The 16,465-nt window shown below is 54.5% G+C and overlaps 1 protein-coding gene and 1 long non-coding RNA gene across 9 annotated transcripts; one reads left to right on the top strand and one right to left on the bottom strand.

Annotated features, from left to right (window-relative positions):
* Positions 1-1,708: 1,708 nt before the first annotated feature.
* Positions 1,709-11,600, bottom strand: COPZ2 (COPI coat complex subunit zeta 2). Of its 6 annotated transcripts, XM_023244226.2 has the most exons (11): positions 11,446-11,600; positions 10,604-10,678; positions 8,935-9,016; positions 8,304-8,395; positions 7,792-7,847; positions 7,557-7,700; positions 7,005-7,082; positions 4,651-4,702; positions 4,005-4,043; positions 3,246-3,363; positions 1,709-2,050 (listed from the first exon to the last, which is right to left on the bottom strand). In XM_023244226.2, the coding sequence occupies exons 1-10, from the start codon at positions 11,554-11,556 to the stop codon at positions 3,292-3,294; spliced, it is 801 nt and encodes a 266-aa protein (XP_023099994.1). In that variant the 5' UTR covers positions 11,557-11,600; the 3' UTR covers positions 1,709-2,050; positions 3,246-3,291. The 6 variants fall into 6 exon arrangements, with proteins under 6 accessions (XP_023099994.1, XP_023099995.1, XP_023099997.1 ...); XM_023244227.2 differs by lacking the exon at positions 3,246-3,363 and having other exon boundaries at positions 11,446-11,599; XM_023244229.2 differs by lacking the exon at positions 7,557-7,700 and having other exon boundaries at positions 11,446-11,596.
* Positions 11,601-11,642: 42 nt separating this feature from the next.
* LOC105261181 lies at positions 11,643-15,435 on the top strand. 3 transcript variants are annotated; one of them, XR_006589540.1, is made up of 5 exons: positions 11,643-12,357; positions 12,636-12,733; positions 13,786-13,874; positions 14,731-14,862; positions 15,113-15,429. It is a non-coding gene; the product is annotated as an uncharacterized LOC105261181 (long non-coding RNA). The 3 variants fall into 3 exon arrangements; XR_006589539.1 differs by having other exon boundaries at positions 14,731-15,435; XR_891083.4 differs by lacking the exons at positions 14,731-14,862; positions 15,113-15,429 and adding an exon at positions 13,974-14,026.
* The last annotated feature ends 1,030 nt before the right edge of the window (positions 15,436-16,465 follow it).

Genomic DNA, 16,465 nt, shown 5'->3' with positions numbered 1-16,465 from the left:
ACCGGATGAGGCCGCATATTTGCCAAAGTATTCGGGGAGAAGTTCTCATTTCCCGTCGCCACACTGGCCCCTGAACTCTACAGTATTTAACTGCATATTCTTTTTTCCCTTTCAGGGTTGCCTTTTTGCATTATTTACTGGAATGGGTTATGTAGACAGTGCCTACAATGTATTTGTTTATATAACTATATCTTTATCATTTTCTCTAATTACAGAAGTAGTCACGGCCATTATAAATATCCAATCTTAGGGTGTTTTATAATGTAGGACGTGGTAACCCGCAGAGACAGCTTCTATTAACATCCAAGCCTCGCTGCTCTCTTACGGTAGTGGCTGGCAGAAATTCGTGTGTCCGAGCTGGCACGGAACTCGCAGGGCGGGTCAAGCGTGCTGGTTGCTAGGGCAACGCCCTGTTGTCAGGGACAGGAGGCCCGGGAGGAACTTAGGAGCAGGGGGTTGGTCCCGCCCTGGAGGCGGAGTTAGTCAGGGGAGCCGGACCCGGAGGGAGAGCGTTTCCTGCCTTTCCCTCCAGGTGGCGCTGTAGGATCGCGGATGCGGTCCTGGGGCGGGGCTCCCTGCGGCGCCGCGTGCCGGCGAGGGGCGGGGCAGGGGCGGGGTCTCGGCGGGGCTTTTACCTGCCAGTTGCTCTTAAAAAGGTATCGAGGTCCCTGAGCTGTCCGGGGAGGGACCCTTAGGCACCGTAGAGGACTTACGGACAGAGACGCAGAAAGGGTAGGCGTCAGAGAAAGGGAAAAACGGGCGGTTCTGGGACGAAGCGAAAGAAGGGGAGTCACGTCTCCTAGGAAGTCGCTCCACCTTCCCGTTTTCCTCTGGGATCCCTCCCCCCCCCCCCCCCCCCCCCCGCCCTTCTCTCCTCATCCTCCGGACCTGCAACGCTTCATTCACACCCTCTGGAACTCACTGGGTGCTCTGGACACACGCGCATGGTGGGGGCTGGTTGATGCTTCCTCGCCGCCAGCCTCCAGGCCCAGCCGTGGTACGCTTGCAGGGCTCTAGTGCCGAAGATGTATGCTAGTAATAGGAATTACGCGGTACGGGTCAAGCCAAGAAAAACGGGCGTGTTGTTGCTCAGTTTGTCTAGAGGAAGCCTTACGCCCTTCCCTTTTGGAAGCTGGGAATGGAGAAAATGACGTAAAGAATCCCCAACAGGGTCACTATGTGTGTACCGTCTTTTGTATTGTTTTCCCCAAATGTGCGCCATATCACCCATTATTACTTTAAAAAAAATGTTTTTTAATGTTAATTTTTGAGAGAGAGACAGAGAGCATGAGCAGGGGAGGGGCAGAGAGAAAGGGAGACACAGAATCCGAAGCTCCAGGCTCTGAGCTGTCAGCACAGAGCCCGACGCGGGCTTGAACTCACAGACTGTGAGATCATGACCTGAGCTGAAATCAGACGCTCAACAGACTGAGCCACCCAGGTGCCCCAACCCATTATTTTTTTACCGTGCCACACAATCATATTTGGCTCTTCTCGTCACACACACGGGGCTCCGTGATGTTAGTGTCACACCCCCTCAGGAAGATAAATCGTCCCCTTTCCCTTGACCCACCCCCTTCCCGATCGCGACCACAGGGTTACCGCCGGGACACCCTGGCACTGGGCATCCTGAAGATGAGCCACAGGGAGTGCAGGAGCCCTTATCAGAATGTATACACACTTCTCAGGCCAGGAGAGAAGGAGACCATTGACAGGAGACAAAGCAGGTTTATTTAGGGTTCTGGGGCCAAGGATGCCTAAGGTCTGAGTTAAGGCAGCTCAGCCAGTTCTCATGGCCCAAGGGGCAGGTCAGGGCAGTGAGAAGGCGTGAGTCACTTCTGAAGCCAAATCTTTGCGTCTCAGAGTCCCTGGCCGGAGACCTCAGGAGTCAGTTCTGGGAGAGCCTAGGGGGACAGAGGGGTCTCTCCTCTCCGGAGGTCTTTCAGCTTTTGCCAGGATTGGGGAAATGCCCTGGGGGCAGGGAGCCCTGAATGCACAGCCTTCATTTCAGTAATGACCATTTAATTTGTTCCTTGGCAGACTGAAGAACCTGGGGGATAGGGAATAAGGTTGAAAGAATTGAGAGGGGGCCTATCAAGCGCCTTAACACTGCAGTGAGGGCCAGGTCTACGAGCCCACTTTTCCTAAGTGTCCCTGTGACCCTTCGTCACTAGGTGGCACCAGCTCATCTCCGCCAGGCTTAAGTGGGGCTAGGCCAGCAACAGAGCAGTCCAAACTGGCTGCAGCCAGCTCCCGGCCCAGGCCGGAGCCTGCCGGGCCCTCCACCGATCGTGCCTCTGCCGCCCTGGGTGTGGCTGCAGGCCCCGTCTACCCACGGCACGCCACGCGAGCGCCCGCCCACAGTGCCACGTCTAGGCCGAGACTAGGCCCAGGCCAGACACTTCCTGTGCCCAGACACCTCAGCAAACCCCTAGCTCTGGTCTCAGCTGGCAGTGTATCCTCAACACCCCACCCCAACCCGCTTGCTGATGTGGCACAGCTGGCAAAGCGGGCTGGCCCAGTGCTGTCCCGGGACACCTGCACTCAGATGCGGTCATTCTCACATCCTGCTGAGGAAAACTGCCTGGGTCCGGGACTTTGACAAATGCATTCGGCTGTGCACACACAGTGGCAACACGGTGGGGACCCCAGGTGTGTCCTTCAGTTCATCCCTCCAGCCATCAAGCCTCATTCCCCTCCACTGAAGTCCCTTCTTCCTGCACAGTCCCCCTCCTCTCTCAGAGACAGCCCGGCCCTGGGGTTCTCCTGTAGTCCCAGCCAGAAACTTAACCTTCCCCTCATCTCGCATTCACTACCTACAGCTCCCTTGGTGTTTTTTACTCAAGAATTCCATTAACTTGCCAGGTCTTCATTCTTTCCCCTTTCAGAAAAAAATAGAGGAGCCGGGCTCAAGAGCTTTCCATGCATTTGCTTTGCTGATTCTCATAGTAACCCTAAGAGGAGCGTCCTGTGATTATGTGGGGGCCCCGAGAGGTTGGGTAAGTTGCTGTGGGTCACCCAGCTTGCAGGGGGTAGGGCGGAACGTACGTCCTGGGATGACTCCCACCAGCGCCTGTGTTCTCGACTGCTCTGCCCATTGCTCTCCAACCTCTTTCTGGCCTGAGAAACGGCCACGTGGCTCCCTCTTCCCGGTAAGGTGCGAGGAGGCACCGGGAACTGGGAGGAGGGAGCCGCATGGCAGTTTGCTGGAGCGGCAAAGGCAGTAAAGGAAGGGGGCAGCACACCTGGGGCTCCACACGGGATGGCTTGGGTCCATCTCTGCCTTAGCTATCACAGCAGGAGGTAGTTAGTGCACGAGGGCAGGAAGTTCCATAAAAGCAGGATTAGTCTGGGCAGAGAGACCTGTGGGCAGACAGAATGGAGGTCAAGCAGTCGGCCTGACAAGCAGGAAGTTTGCACAGCTGTGGAACCAGTCAGGCCACAGATGCAGGAACCGGCGCCCGGCCGCACATGCATCCCAGATAGTACCATGCAGGAGACTGGCCGGGACGGGCTGTTCCACAACCAGGTCATTCAGGGGCAAGGTGGTAAGTGGCGAGTGGAGGTGGTTAGATCCCGTCACAGATTTGAGGGTCCCTTAACAACCCCAGCAGAAACCCTGAACAGCAAGGGGTGAGGTGGTAGGAAAACTCCTATTTGCTATCCCTTCTGGGTTTGGGGGCCCATAAGTCCCCAGAATGCTTCGGGGGACAAGTGACCCAGCCATCTCCGGCGTGGTTGCTTACAACCCTGGTTTTTCAGCCAACTACACCAAGCCAGACGAGGTGGGTTGCTAGTAAGGCATGCATCATTTATTAATGCCCAGCTCTGTACCATCTTGGAGACTCTGGAAACCTCCAGTGACCCTCTCTGAGAGATGGCCTGTCACTGCCTCATCCCTTCCCTCCTGCACCCCTAACTTCTCAGCCTCGATAGTCCCACTGGGTCCCCCTGGGAGGCTCCCTCTGTCCCATTCCTGGCCAAGGCAGACAACGGGGGCCTACCTGGGCCACGCTCTGTTCAGTCAGGCTGTTGTCATCTGCCTGCGGGGAAGCAGTGTCAGAGAGTGGTCAGACCAGGAGAGGGCATTGGGTAAAGAAAGGGAGGTGAAGGAAGGGAAAGGGGGCTTCAGAGGAGGTGGTGGGGTGGTGTAGTGGTTAGGGGAGCCAGAACTGCACCTGTATCACCGGTGAGGGGAAGCCCCACGGCCTGCCACTTGGAAGCCAGGACCCCGGGGCCCGTCAATGGGTGTATGGGGAGCAAGGGCACGAAGGGAATAAAGATGGGAGAAAAGGTTTCATCCAGACATGAGAAGCCAAACTAGGCAGGGAGGGTCTATCTGTACCTCCACTCTCCAAACTCAAGGCCAAGGCAGCCATCTGGTGCCTTTTGGTGACTTTCTTTCTTTCCCCAGTCCATACTTGCCACTGGGGAGGATGGTGAGGTAGTTGGGAATTCTAAAGGGGGGAGGGCAGGAGGAGATCGCTTGTACTAACTGCCATCCCCCCCCCCCCGAAAACTAGTAGTTGCTTCTGCTGGAAGAGTCTGGGTTCCTAGCATCCTGCCTGCACCAGGAGGATAGGGGGTGGGGAGGGTGGGAAGGGCAGCCTGGGGGAGATGGGAGTGAGGGGCAGGCAGGAAAATTCTTACCCTAAAATTCACCTTCTGGATCACTTGCTGGGGGTCGCTCTCCAGAATCACACTACAAGAGAGAAACCAGGAGGAAAATCAATGCCATGACACTCCCCTCTGCCTCTTCTCCCTGCTAAGCCTCCTCCCTCTGACCCCCACCCCCCTTACTGCATCCTGCAGCAGCCCCCCTCCCGGGGGTCCTCTCCCCCTGGTATTCCTCAGCCAGAACTCTCCCTTACTGTGGACAGCCCTCAGCTTTGGTTCCTCTCCACATCAAATCTGGTCACACACTTGGTTGTCACTGCGCAAAAGCTTTGAAACGGGGTGAGGGCAGGCCGGTCTAGAATGGTCAGAGGGTCAAAAGCAGAGACGGAAAACCTGTGAGCTCTGAAAAGTTCTATTCGCATTCTGGGTGTAGGGAGGGATTCAGATGCGGTGAAGGGAGGCCCCTGGGGATCCCATTTTGTTTCACTCTTATTCTACGCCACAGGGTCATGCTGTACACGAAAGTAGTGGAACAGATAAAATAAGAATCTGCCTTCCGTTTCGATAGACCCAGGTTTCAAGGCTTTGCTCAGTTTTGCTCAGTCTTTCACGACACAGCGGGGGCACTATGAAGCTGTTGTGAGGATGCTTCAGGGTGCAGGTGCGAGGGCTGGTCGCTGTGGGTGGGACAGAGGCAGTGGGATTGACCGAGTGGCCCTCTTTACTCAACGAGGCTCCTCCAATGCAGACGCCGAGTTTTTCTTTCATACCAGTCCCAGGGAAGTGAACAGATACTTCTCGAAGAGCTTCTTCCAGGCCCTATCACTGGGGCACCTGGCAGGCCCTCACCAGAGATCCTTTCACCCATAAGACAGAAACATCCCAGGGTGCCTGGGTGGCTCAGTCCGTTAAGGGTCCGACTTTGGCTCAGGTCATGATCTCGCCGTTAGGGAGTTTGAGCCCCACGTCGGGCTCTGTGCTGACAGCTCAGAGCCTAGAGTCTGCTTCGGATTCTGTGTTTCCCTCTCTCTGCCCCTCCCCAATTCGTGCTCTGTCTCTCAAAAATAAATAAACATTAAAAAAAAAATACAGAAACATCCCAGCCAAGGTTCCAGTTCTGGCACTGTCTCAACTGACATTCCCTGATTTTCCTTGGAGGGAAACGGAGTTCCTCAGGGGGGCTCAGAGACCTGGAGGCATATAAAGCTTACATCCTCCCTTCCAAGGGCTCTTCGAAGGCCCTGCACTTCATTTCATATTTGTAATAGTGTGTGCATTTGTGTGTGTGGGGGGGGGGGGGGGCGCGCGTGTGTGTGGCTGTGTTCCTTAAAGAGGTTCCGCCAAACTGCATATACTTCTGGTCCCACGAAGCCTGGGTCTTATCCCACTCACTTTGGGGTTCTGGCAATTAGCACAAGGCCTCGCCTCAACAGGCAGTCGACAGAGAGGGAAGGAGGAGGGAAGGAGAAAGGAGTCCCGCCGTACCCCATCTCCCAGAGTGTGTGTGGTGGCACAGTGTCGTGGAAAGAGCACAGTCTCTGGAACCATGCACAGGGTGTTTGATCCTGGCCCTGCTGCTCCCTAGTCATGGGACCTTGGAAAGGTCCCTTGAATTTCTGAACCTCTGTTTCCTCATCTCTAAAATGGATGTTATGAAAGAGGCATGTTTTTAAGGTGATTGGTTTCTGTTATCCTTTGCCCCAGAGCCAGAATTTCCTTTTCTCCCTCAATATCAACGCCCCACCCCATGGAAATTCACTAATCAACCCTTCTCGCAAGAGCTCCCGGCTTCCCATGAACATCCTCGCATAGCGGTAGCATAGCAGTTTATTGAACGAGAGCCCAGAGCCGTGAACTTCACCTGCCTCGCCTCATTGAGTCCCCACTGCCTATGAGGAAGGTAGTCAGTCCCCTATCCCCATCGGAAAGATGAGGAAAGGAAGGCTGAGGCAGAATGAGCAGTGGCCCAGGTCACGCATCTGGCTGAGGTTGGAAAAGAGCTCTAAGAGCGGGAGGTATGCAGGCAGTAGGGAGCAGGATGGAGATCTTCCAGAGAGGGGCAGGGGCCTGTGCTGCCCCTTTTTTTCTGGGCACTGGAGATCAAACCATTCCCCCAAACCCTGCCTTTCAACAGTCTGCCAGAGTTCAGCATCAGATGACTTTCTTGTTTGCTTGACTTTGGCTAACATTGAAATCAACCTCCATCCTCGTGAGTGGGGTGGGGGGATGGGAGCACTGGGAATATGCCGGGGTGGGGGGCAGGGAGGGAAGAGTTGGCCAGAGAGCCAACAGTGTGCTTGGTACAATCTAGTGCTGTTGACCCTCAAAGGCACCTCCTGCTGTGAGTGTCCCTGAGCAGCCCCGCTTCTCCCCGCCCTGGTCCTCACCCGCCATCCACAATCTCGTCCAGCACCAGGAAGGCTCCGTCCATGTTCTCCAGCACCCAGCGCTTCTCCACGTTCTTCCTGAAGGCAGACAAAGCTCCTGGCCGTGAGGAGCTGCGTTTCTGCCTAGATGAGGCAGACTCTCTCTCCTTCCACCCATCCCCCCCACCCCACCCCCGACAAGCACTGGGGAGGAGAACACCAAGGGCAGTGAGGGAGCGCCTAGGCAAGGGATTCCTGAGCAGAGAACAGGTCTGCTTCCTTAGGTCCTCCTCTGCCCGACCTCCCACACGTGGGGCATTGACATTACACCCCCCGAGTGACCCCTAATGCATTTCATGGCTAGGTTAGATGTCACAGCCATACTATACTTGATTGTCTCGACTGTGGACATTTATGGTTGGATTATCCTGTTTGATTTACCCAAGCCATGTTCACTGGGATAGATACCAGGTAACTGAATGGGGAGGCAGTGGAAACCACCCTGGACTTCAAGGAACAAAAACAAAACAAAACGGAATTTGGGTGTCTGTTCTGATGTAAACAGATTGCAACCTCAGGCAAATCACCCAGCTTCTCTGGACCTCATTTTCTGGCCAAACCCTCCGGTGGCTCTGCTCTAGGTGATACCGCAGTGGTCCCGGGAAGGGCAGGGGCCTCGAGGCGGATGCTCTGGCTCCAGTCTTAGTCTTTTGGGGACTTCAGGAGGAAAGCAGAGGAAGGGCCCTGCCTCTGTGATCTATCAAGGCCTGGGGGATGAGGGCCTTGGAGGGCAGAGGACCTCACTCACCTTAACACGTGGTTCAGGGACTCAAACAGGCAGGTGAGGACAGACATGAGCATCAGCTGAGGATGGGTGGAGACGGGAGGAGGAAAACACGAGAGCTTGAGGTCGAGAAGGCCAAACAGAGAATCCAGAGCCTACCTGTGTGGGCAGCTGCCCCTTTCCAGAGAGGACAGGGCTGGAGACTGAGTGCAGCTGGACCTCAGGTGTGCGTGCCTCCCTGGCATGGGCTGAGAAGCACTGGAGTGCCCCACTGTGGGACACTGAGTGTACCCTTCCCCAGTGATATTTTAAGGAAGAAGCAAAGACTCCCTGCAGAGGACTTCATTTCTGGTTCCCAAGGACACTAAGAGGCACCGTGGATATGAACCATCCCAGAAGGAGCCACTTCTGGCTGCTCCCCATCCCCCAGAGCCTAGAAGGAGGGGTACCAATGAGGAGCCTTCAGAACCCAGCTTCTACCCCGGAGCCCGAGCCGTAGACAGACCCTCCCCATCACCCCAACCTCCTGAATTCACCTCATTCTCGTGGGAGGAGCCCACCACATACAGGAAGAGGTCAATGCTGCTCTTGTAGACGATGGTCATGCCCCCGAAAAATGCAATCTCACCTAGAAGTGGAGGGGGCTTTCAGGTCTGGCCACCTCTGCCGGGTCCCTCCTCCTGATCTCCAGCTCTGCCGGTCTCCCCCTTTTTCCTCCTCTTTCCAAGGAACCCTTGACAAGACTAGCGCAAGGGACACTACCACCGGGCTGCTGTGTGTCCTTTCCTCCAGGCTCTACTCTATTTCTAGAGACCACCTCATTCTGAGGAGTCAACAAACCCAGTGCAGGGTTGACTTCCGCCCCCCGCCCCCACCCCCCGCACTATGTGCAATGCCTTGTGGGGACATACAATGGCACTGGCCTCTTCTGCCGAGAGAGAGGTCTTGCCGTGTTGGGGGGTGGGGTGGGGGGTAGAGTGGGATCGGGAGTGAAGGTTCCCTACAGGAAGGGAGAGAATAACAGCTGGGAAGGAGAGGAAAAAGAACCTCCGAGAAAAAAGGGGGTGGCCTGTGGGTACGTATGGCTGGTAGGGACAGATGTGTCCAGATGGAGAGGACGGTGAAGTGCATCTGAGAGTTCTGAGCAAGGAAGAGGCAGACACTTACTGTCAGTTCGGCTGGTCTTGTTGAAGACATTTTTCTCAAAGGCCATCTGCTCCTTCAAGGAGGGGAATGTATCATCATAATACTATGAGAAAGGGAAGGAGAAGGGGTGACAGGTTTCCACAGAGCCTGGATCCCCCCTGGACGGGCGGCAGAGGATGTAGGTGCTGGCCAACCAGAGCCCCATCTCCTCTGTTTGTTGCCCTTTAGGCCGTATGCTCGCTGTTTCCCCATAGACACAAATTTTAAGCAAAGAACGTCGTAAGAAGTAGAGGAATTTTAAGCCCTGCCTTTCGGAGCCCTCTCCTGATTTCCTGGCGGCTTTTGGCCATTTGGCAGATGTGCTGTGCGCTAAGGACTGGGGTGGCCACTAGGTCCCACCGTTTCTACAGGAAGCGGAGTCTGCAGGAAAGATGGCAGAGCCAGGGGGCCCTTGCGACAACCATCACCGTCATGACAGCTACTTTATTATCCCCAATTTGTTGATGGGGAAGTTGAGGCATGAAGAAATCAGATGATCTCCCCCAACATCTCCTAGTTGTAAGGGGCAGAGCCAAGCAGGGTCTGACTGTAGACAGGGTTATGGGGAAGGCTAAGTATTTAAGGGAACGTTCCCAGCACCCACCGGCTAACTAAATCAATGCTTTCGTGTTTGGCTTTGGTGAGCCCGTTTCTCTGACTCAGTTTCTTAATCTGAACAGGGATGGGTCCCGCTGGGAGGAGGCCCTAGAGCCTAGGCATTGCTGATCCACGTCTGATCATCTGCTGGAGCACAGTGTGGTCGGCTGAGCTTTCAGCGTTCTGGATGTGGATTTTGCCACTTGGTAGTCCCCTCTGCAGGCATCTTAGTCGCCTCCCTGCTGGCCACTGCTGTGGCGAGCAAGCTCATTTGAATACCAGGAAGACAAAAAGTTTCAGTCCCAAACAAACAAACAAACAAACAAACCTAGAAGGCATTTCGTATCTAGTTTAGGTGCCATAGCCCTGCTGTAGCTGATTGTGTTGACGACAGACATTAATTTTCTGGATTATCCTAGTTCGGTTCCCCCAGGCCGCGGAGGACAGATACCGGACAACCGGATGGTTGGTGTAGTGAAAAGCACCCTCCCAAGCTTCAGGTCGGAATACCTGAGTTCAGATCTGTGTTCTGATAGTGGTACTTGTGACCTCAGGCAACTCATTTAGCTCTCTAGACCACATTGCCTTCATTTATGAAACGAAAAAGTTGGATCGTCTGGTCTCTAAGATCTCTAAGCTATGTTCTCAGACTTCTCCGACTAAATCCTCAGTGTTTACCAAACTGTGGGAGAAAAGTGGAGGTTGCCTCTTTAGAGTTGGGGACTAAGACTCCTCGGCTCCAAGCTCAACACTCCACTGACCTCTCAGGAGGTCCCTTCCATGCCCAAGGTCCAGCTGGCCAGTGGAAAGAATGGTAAGAAGACATTTCAGGGAATGTGAGTGGAAAGAGGGGACTTCAGGGGCCAGCAGTCTGTCTGACAAGGCAGGAGGATGCACAGAATGATCTTTGGAGGGGGTCTAAGCCCGGCTGCTCTGAATCACAGAGCCCACAGTGGGGTCCTCCTGAGAGGGGAGTCAGCTGGGATGGGGACTTCTGTCTTGGGGGCTGGAGCACCGTGTGTTCAGGGGCCTTCTGGTGAGGGTGGGAGGTTACCTTGGCTAGGAGGCGGTGTCCGTCATTATCTAGGATGAAAACAGCCTTGACGGTGTAGAGGGAAGGTTCCTGCAACTGACACCAGGGGAGAGCTCCGTTGGCTCCTGACTCAAGGCAGACACCCTGCCATTGGCTCTATGGCATCTGCTGGCCCCAGGGGTCCATCCTCAGTCTCCAGCGACCCCAAAGGTCCAACCCTTTGGGTTGGTTCTGGCCCAACCCTGTGCTACACGGGCCAACTCCAGCGCCTGCTCCACTCCCAGGCAGATGTTCCACTGCAGGCCCCGGGTGGGCGCTGTGCCCATTGGGTGCAGAAGGTCCGTCCGGGCCCAAGTTCTGTCATGCACTGACTGCTCCAGAGCCCGAGTCGGAGTGTATCACAGAACCTGGGCCGGGGGGACAGCGGCGCCGAGCCTCCTCCTTCCAGCGAACCCCGGGCCGAGGCTGGACCCGCGCTCTCAGCGCGCCCCCAGCCCCCTGGCCCGGGGGGGGGGGCTCCAGAAGCACGCACGTCAGCCGACGGCCCGTGGGACCTGGAGTCCCGGGCCGCCCCGCCACTCCTCACCCCTCCCGGCGGAACCTCGGGCCACCCCCACCCCCAAGCCGTGCCCATCACCTCTCCGAACTGATCCAGAACTTCACCCCACGCGCGCTCAAGCCGGGCCTCCTCGCGGGTCCGCGCCCGTAGAACTTTTTATCCCCTGCCCTGGCCCGGGAGCCCTCCCCGGGCGGGGGCCCCAAGTTCCCGGGCGCGGGGGCGCGGGCCGTGAGTTGGCGGACCCCCCCCCCCCCGCCAGCCCAGCTCCCGCCGCCCGGGACCCCGGCGCCCGCCCGCTCCGTACCCGCAGCCCCGCCGGCTCCCCGGCTCTGGCTGGCGGCGCCGGCCCCCCGGCCTGGGCCGCCGCGGCCCCCTCCCCCGGGTGCGGACGTGGCCAGGCCTCCGGCCGCTGCATTCCGCTCGCCGCCTCGCGCTGACAGCGCCGCCCGCCGCCCCGCCTCCGCCCGCCCGGCCCGCCCTGCCCGCCGGGCCGCCCCCCGGAGGCCACCGCCTGCGCCGTCCCCGCGGCCCGCAGGCCTGGCGCCCTCCCCCTGTGCCCCGCTGTGCGTGTCTTTTCCTGTTCCCGGTGGTCCTTTCCTGCCTCCTGCCCTCCTCGCTCTGCCTTCCCGCCCACTCCGCGCCCCGCAGCCCAGCTCCCTTCACCCCACTCCTGCCCTCTCTCCTCCTCCGCTCCTCGCTCCTCTGGGTTCGGCCAAGTCCAGAGCTCTCCGAAGCCTCAGCCTGCCCCGGGACCAGCCCTGCTTTCCCCTCCTGCCTCCCCGCTGGCCCGTGAGTTGGGTTTGCGCGGGTGTGCGCAGGCTGTCCTGGGGCCAAAGCCCAGTTTTGTCTCTTGACCCCTGGTAGATAACTCGGGGACAAGTATCTCGAATCATCCTTCGGGTCTCAGGGGAAGGTTCTAGGAGTGAAAGCAGACAAGAACAGTTCTGGGGAGACCCTTTTATGCAAAATACTTTCTCCCACTCTTCAGGAAGGGAGCCGAGGTCCCTTCCCCCCCCCCCCCCCCCCCCCCCCCCCCCGCCGAATCTCTCAAGACACAGGACAGTTTGCGGCAGGACAGATGCCTCGCAGCACGAGTGCTTCACCAGGCATCAGGCGTTGCCATGCTTTGGTTTCTTTGGTCTAAATATACCGGAGTTCAAACGTTCACTTCAGGATACTTAAGGCCAGTGGGAAATTCACACTCCAGAGGTACAAAGTGAGTGGTACTTACCCGTTTACCCCCTAACAACACCATGCAGGTATTTTGCATTTAAACACTGTTACAGGCGTCACCAAATGTAACTCACACGTGTGAGGGAGGTACCGTCACCCACATTTTAAGGGGTGGGGAGATTCAGGTTTTGTGTGACCTTATCAGGATGGTGCAGCTAATAAAGACTTCAGTTGACTGGGGATCGGAACCAGGTTTCAAGCTCAACATTGGTTGTCCCTTCTCAAGGCCTCTTACCCTGTGTATTGCACTCACTCATCCAGATGCCTGTCAAGGGGACTCTTCCTCTGCTGAGAAAGATCTCACTATTCAAGTGTCACCTTCATCACCAAAGGGAACCTAACCCATGGAATCGAACTTGGTAGGTCTCTCCTGTCACATTCTCTGTCTCAGCACTCTATTTAATTTATTATTACTCTTTATTTATTTTATTTTTTTAAGATTTTATTTATGTATTGTAAGTTTATTTACTTTGAAAGAGAGAGAGCTGGGGAGGGGGAGAAAGAAAGGGGAGAAAGAGAGAGAGAGAGAGAGAGAGAGAGAGAGAGAGAGAGAATCCCAAGCAGGCTCTGCACTGCCAACACAGAGCCTGATGCAGGGCTTGAACTCACAAACTGTGAGATCATGCTCTGAGCTGAAATCTAGAGTCAGACACTTAACCAACTGAGCCACCCAGGTGCCCCTTATTATTATTATTTTTTGAGAGAGCAAGAGGGCACAAGTGAGCAAGGGGCAGAGAGAGAGAGAGACTCTGGGATCACCCAAAGTGGGGCTTGTTTTCATTGAAAGCAGGGCTTTGCTCACTTGAAGTGAGGCTCCTGCTCACCCTAAACATGACTTGAGCTCACCCAATGCAGGGCTCGAACTCACAAACCACTCATGACCTGAGCTGAAATCAGATGCTTAACCGACTGAGCCACCCAGTTGCCGCTACTTTTTTAAAATTTTCAAACCAAATTCGTCTTTTTCTTTCTTTTTTTTCTTTTTAAGTTTATTTATTCTTTTTTTTGGGGGGAGGAACAGAGAGAGAGAGAGAGAGAGAGAGAGAGAGAGAGAGAGGGAGGGAGTCCCAAGCAGGCTCTGCATTATCAGAGAGGAGCCCAACAAAGGACTCAGACTCACCAAAGACTCACCAACCTGTGAGATCATGACCCGGGCAGAAAACAAGAGCTGGCTGCTTAACTGACTGAGTCACCCAGGTGCCCCGAGTTATTATTATTCTTTAAATAGGTTCCATGCCCAACGTGGGGCTTGAACTCACGGCCCTGAGATCAAGAGTTGGATGCTGTACCGACTTGAGCCAGCCAGGGGTGCCTCCCTAGTGATTTCTTACATTGTACCTTTCTCAATCTCTGAATATCGTGTTTATGAATTTACTTACGTACAAATGTGTATGGTCCTTCTCCCCAACAGGCTTTGAGTCCTAGGAGAACGGAGATAATGTGTCTGTCTTGTTCACTCTGGAATCCCTGGGGCCCTGGACAGGGCCTCCCATGTGACAGGTACTTAATAAGCATTTGTTGGGGTGCCTGGGTGGCTCGGTTGGTTGAGGGTCTGACTCTTTTTTTTTTTTTAATTTTTTTAATGTTTATTCATTTTAGAGACAGAGAGAGACAGAGCATGAATGGGGGAAGGTCAGAGAGAGAGGGAGACACAGAATCTGAAATAGGCTCCAGGCTCTGAGCTGTCAGCACAGAGCCCGATGCGGGGCTCGAACTCACGGACCGCGAGATCACGACCTGAGCCGAAGTCAGTCGACCAACCGACTGAGCCACCCAGGTGCCCCGGGTCTGACTCTTGATTTCAGCTCCTGTCATGATCCTAGGGTCATGGGATAAAGCCCTCTGTCAGGCTCTGCACTCTGCTTGGAGCCTGCTTGAGATTCTGTCTTTCTCCCTCTGCCCCTCTCCTCCTGCTCCTACTCTGTCTTTATAAAATTAAAAAAAAAATTTTTTTTAAAGCATTCGTTAAGTCAATGAGTAAATGAATTCAGGATGAGAAGGATAGTACATAGTCACAGACTGCCTATTTTATTTGTATTTTTTTTAATGTTTATTTTTGAGAGAGAGACAGACAGTTCAAACAGGGGAGGGGCAGAGAAAGAGGCAGACACAGAATGGAAGCAGGCTCCATGCTCCGAGCGGTCAGCACAGAGCCTGACTCGGGGCTAGAACTCACAGGCTGCAAGATCATTACCTGAGCTGAAATTGGACTCTCCACCGACGGAGCCAGGCAACCGCCTCCCCCCCCCCCCCCCCCGACTACGTATTTTAAACAAATAATAATAAAAACATGCTTATCAGTGAAACCAGATTTTACGTGCTGTAAAAATGTTTATTGAGTGCTTACTGTGTACAGGTACTTGTCCAGTCATTGGGATGCAATAGTGGACAAAGCAAACAAAATCTTTGCTTTCGTGGAGCTGATATTCAAGAGTTTTTGTGTGTGTGCACGCATTTCTGAGGGAAACAGAGGACACAAATAAATGAGGTATTACGTGAGTTGGTGATGACTGCTAGGAAGAAAAATAAAGCAGGAATGGGGATCAGGAATGTGAAGGGGTGGGGAGTGAGGGCAGAATGCCACTTTCATTAGGGTCATTTGAGAAAGTCTTCAAGAAGGTGACATTTGAACAAAGAACTGAAAAGTGAGAGAGCGAGCCACGCAAGCACCTGAGGAAAACATCTGCCGAACCTCTTTCTGTGATGATTTAGAAGACACATCTGAATCTTCCTTGCAGGCTATCAGAGTTATAATAGTGAACATGAATCAACACTATTTGGTGCAATGGGGGAAAAGACGCAGTCTTTTATTTGTTTGGATTCCAGATCATCAGAAGTTATGTCAACGGTCATGCTGGCTCGGTATGTAATAAAAAAAAAAAAAATACTGATTTGATTATTTCAATGCCTTAATGTTTTTGGCAGCTAGTTCATTTTTAGCTCATATTTACAAGGACAGCATTGAAAAGCCTCCAGGGGGCATTTCCTAGCCTCTGTGTGGCATATGGTCCCCACAGTGGGAGAGGGTCAGCTTGCAGAAGAGGGGAGGGAAGGAGGCCAAGGAAGTCAGGGGACTTAGGGAGCCTGTGTGGCTCCAAGGGGAATGGGGGTGGGGGTAGGGGTGGAGGTGGGAGAGCTGGTTACAGGACAGTCGGATAGAAGGCACTAGAGAGGGGCATAGGGGTTGGGATGAAAGAGAAGGCCCTGGAAGGAAGCTCAGGAACCACAAAATCCTCCTCGCTGCCGCCTCTTCCACCTTGGTTGTTGTTAATCCTTATAATCACCAGGATCTCTTTACATGTTTACGTGCTGTGGTGAAAAAGTGAGTTCAGAGGCCTCAAGTTGAACTTTTCCGGGAAGAGATTCTCCCCGGTGATGGTTCTTTCTCTAAAGTCTCTCAGCAGAGACCTCAGGATTCCTTTCTGTCCTCCGGGCCCCCAGGATGCCCCTTTAACGTAGTTCTATGTACAAAATACCAGCTCAGTGAGCCCAGTGGCAGGTCAGTGTCCTACAGAGCATTGTCCCAAGAGGACTTCACAGCATAAGCCTGGCAGCACCTAAGAAGCCTGCAAATGTAGCGGATGGGAAGCAGCTGGAGAGCCTCCCTGGAATGAGGAAGCCAAAGCTGTGTTCAAAAAGAATGCAGCCCCCTGTTTCCCTGCTCTTTGCTCCCTTAAGGCCGGGTGCCTTTGGAGATTGGGGGGGGGGGAGGGGGATGGACAGTGAGGGGCTGGGCACAGCTCTAACCAGCTAGAGTCGGAATGGATTCAAATGGGCTCCCCTCTGGGCCTTAGTATATCTTGGAGGTGAGGCCATTTTGTTTCCTCTGACTCACTCTCCTGCTGCCACATTTCTGTGCTGTCCTAGGATTTGGGCATCTGTTCTTGTGTGACAAGAAGAAACAGCTCCCTTGGGTAACAGCCTCTCTCTCTCTCTTTTTCTTGCTATAATGTCAAGAGGGGGAGGTGTGTGGGGAAGGCGAGGTGTGGATGTGTGAGCTTGTGGCATCTTCCAGAGAGAAGATGAAAGCTTCCGTGCTCTGTCTGCAGGATGAATTTCCAGTTGACCATCCTAAGGACAGTTCACGTTTC

This window comes from Felis catus, chromosome E1, assembly GCF_018350175.1.
Source record: "Felis catus isolate Fca126 chromosome E1, F.catus_Fca126_mat1.0, whole genome shotgun sequence".
Lineage (NCBI taxonomy): Eukaryota > Metazoa > Chordata > Mammalia > Carnivora > Felidae > Felis > Felis catus.
Note: the sequence above shows the minus strand (reverse complement) of the source record. Positions and strands in the feature narration are given on the sequence as shown.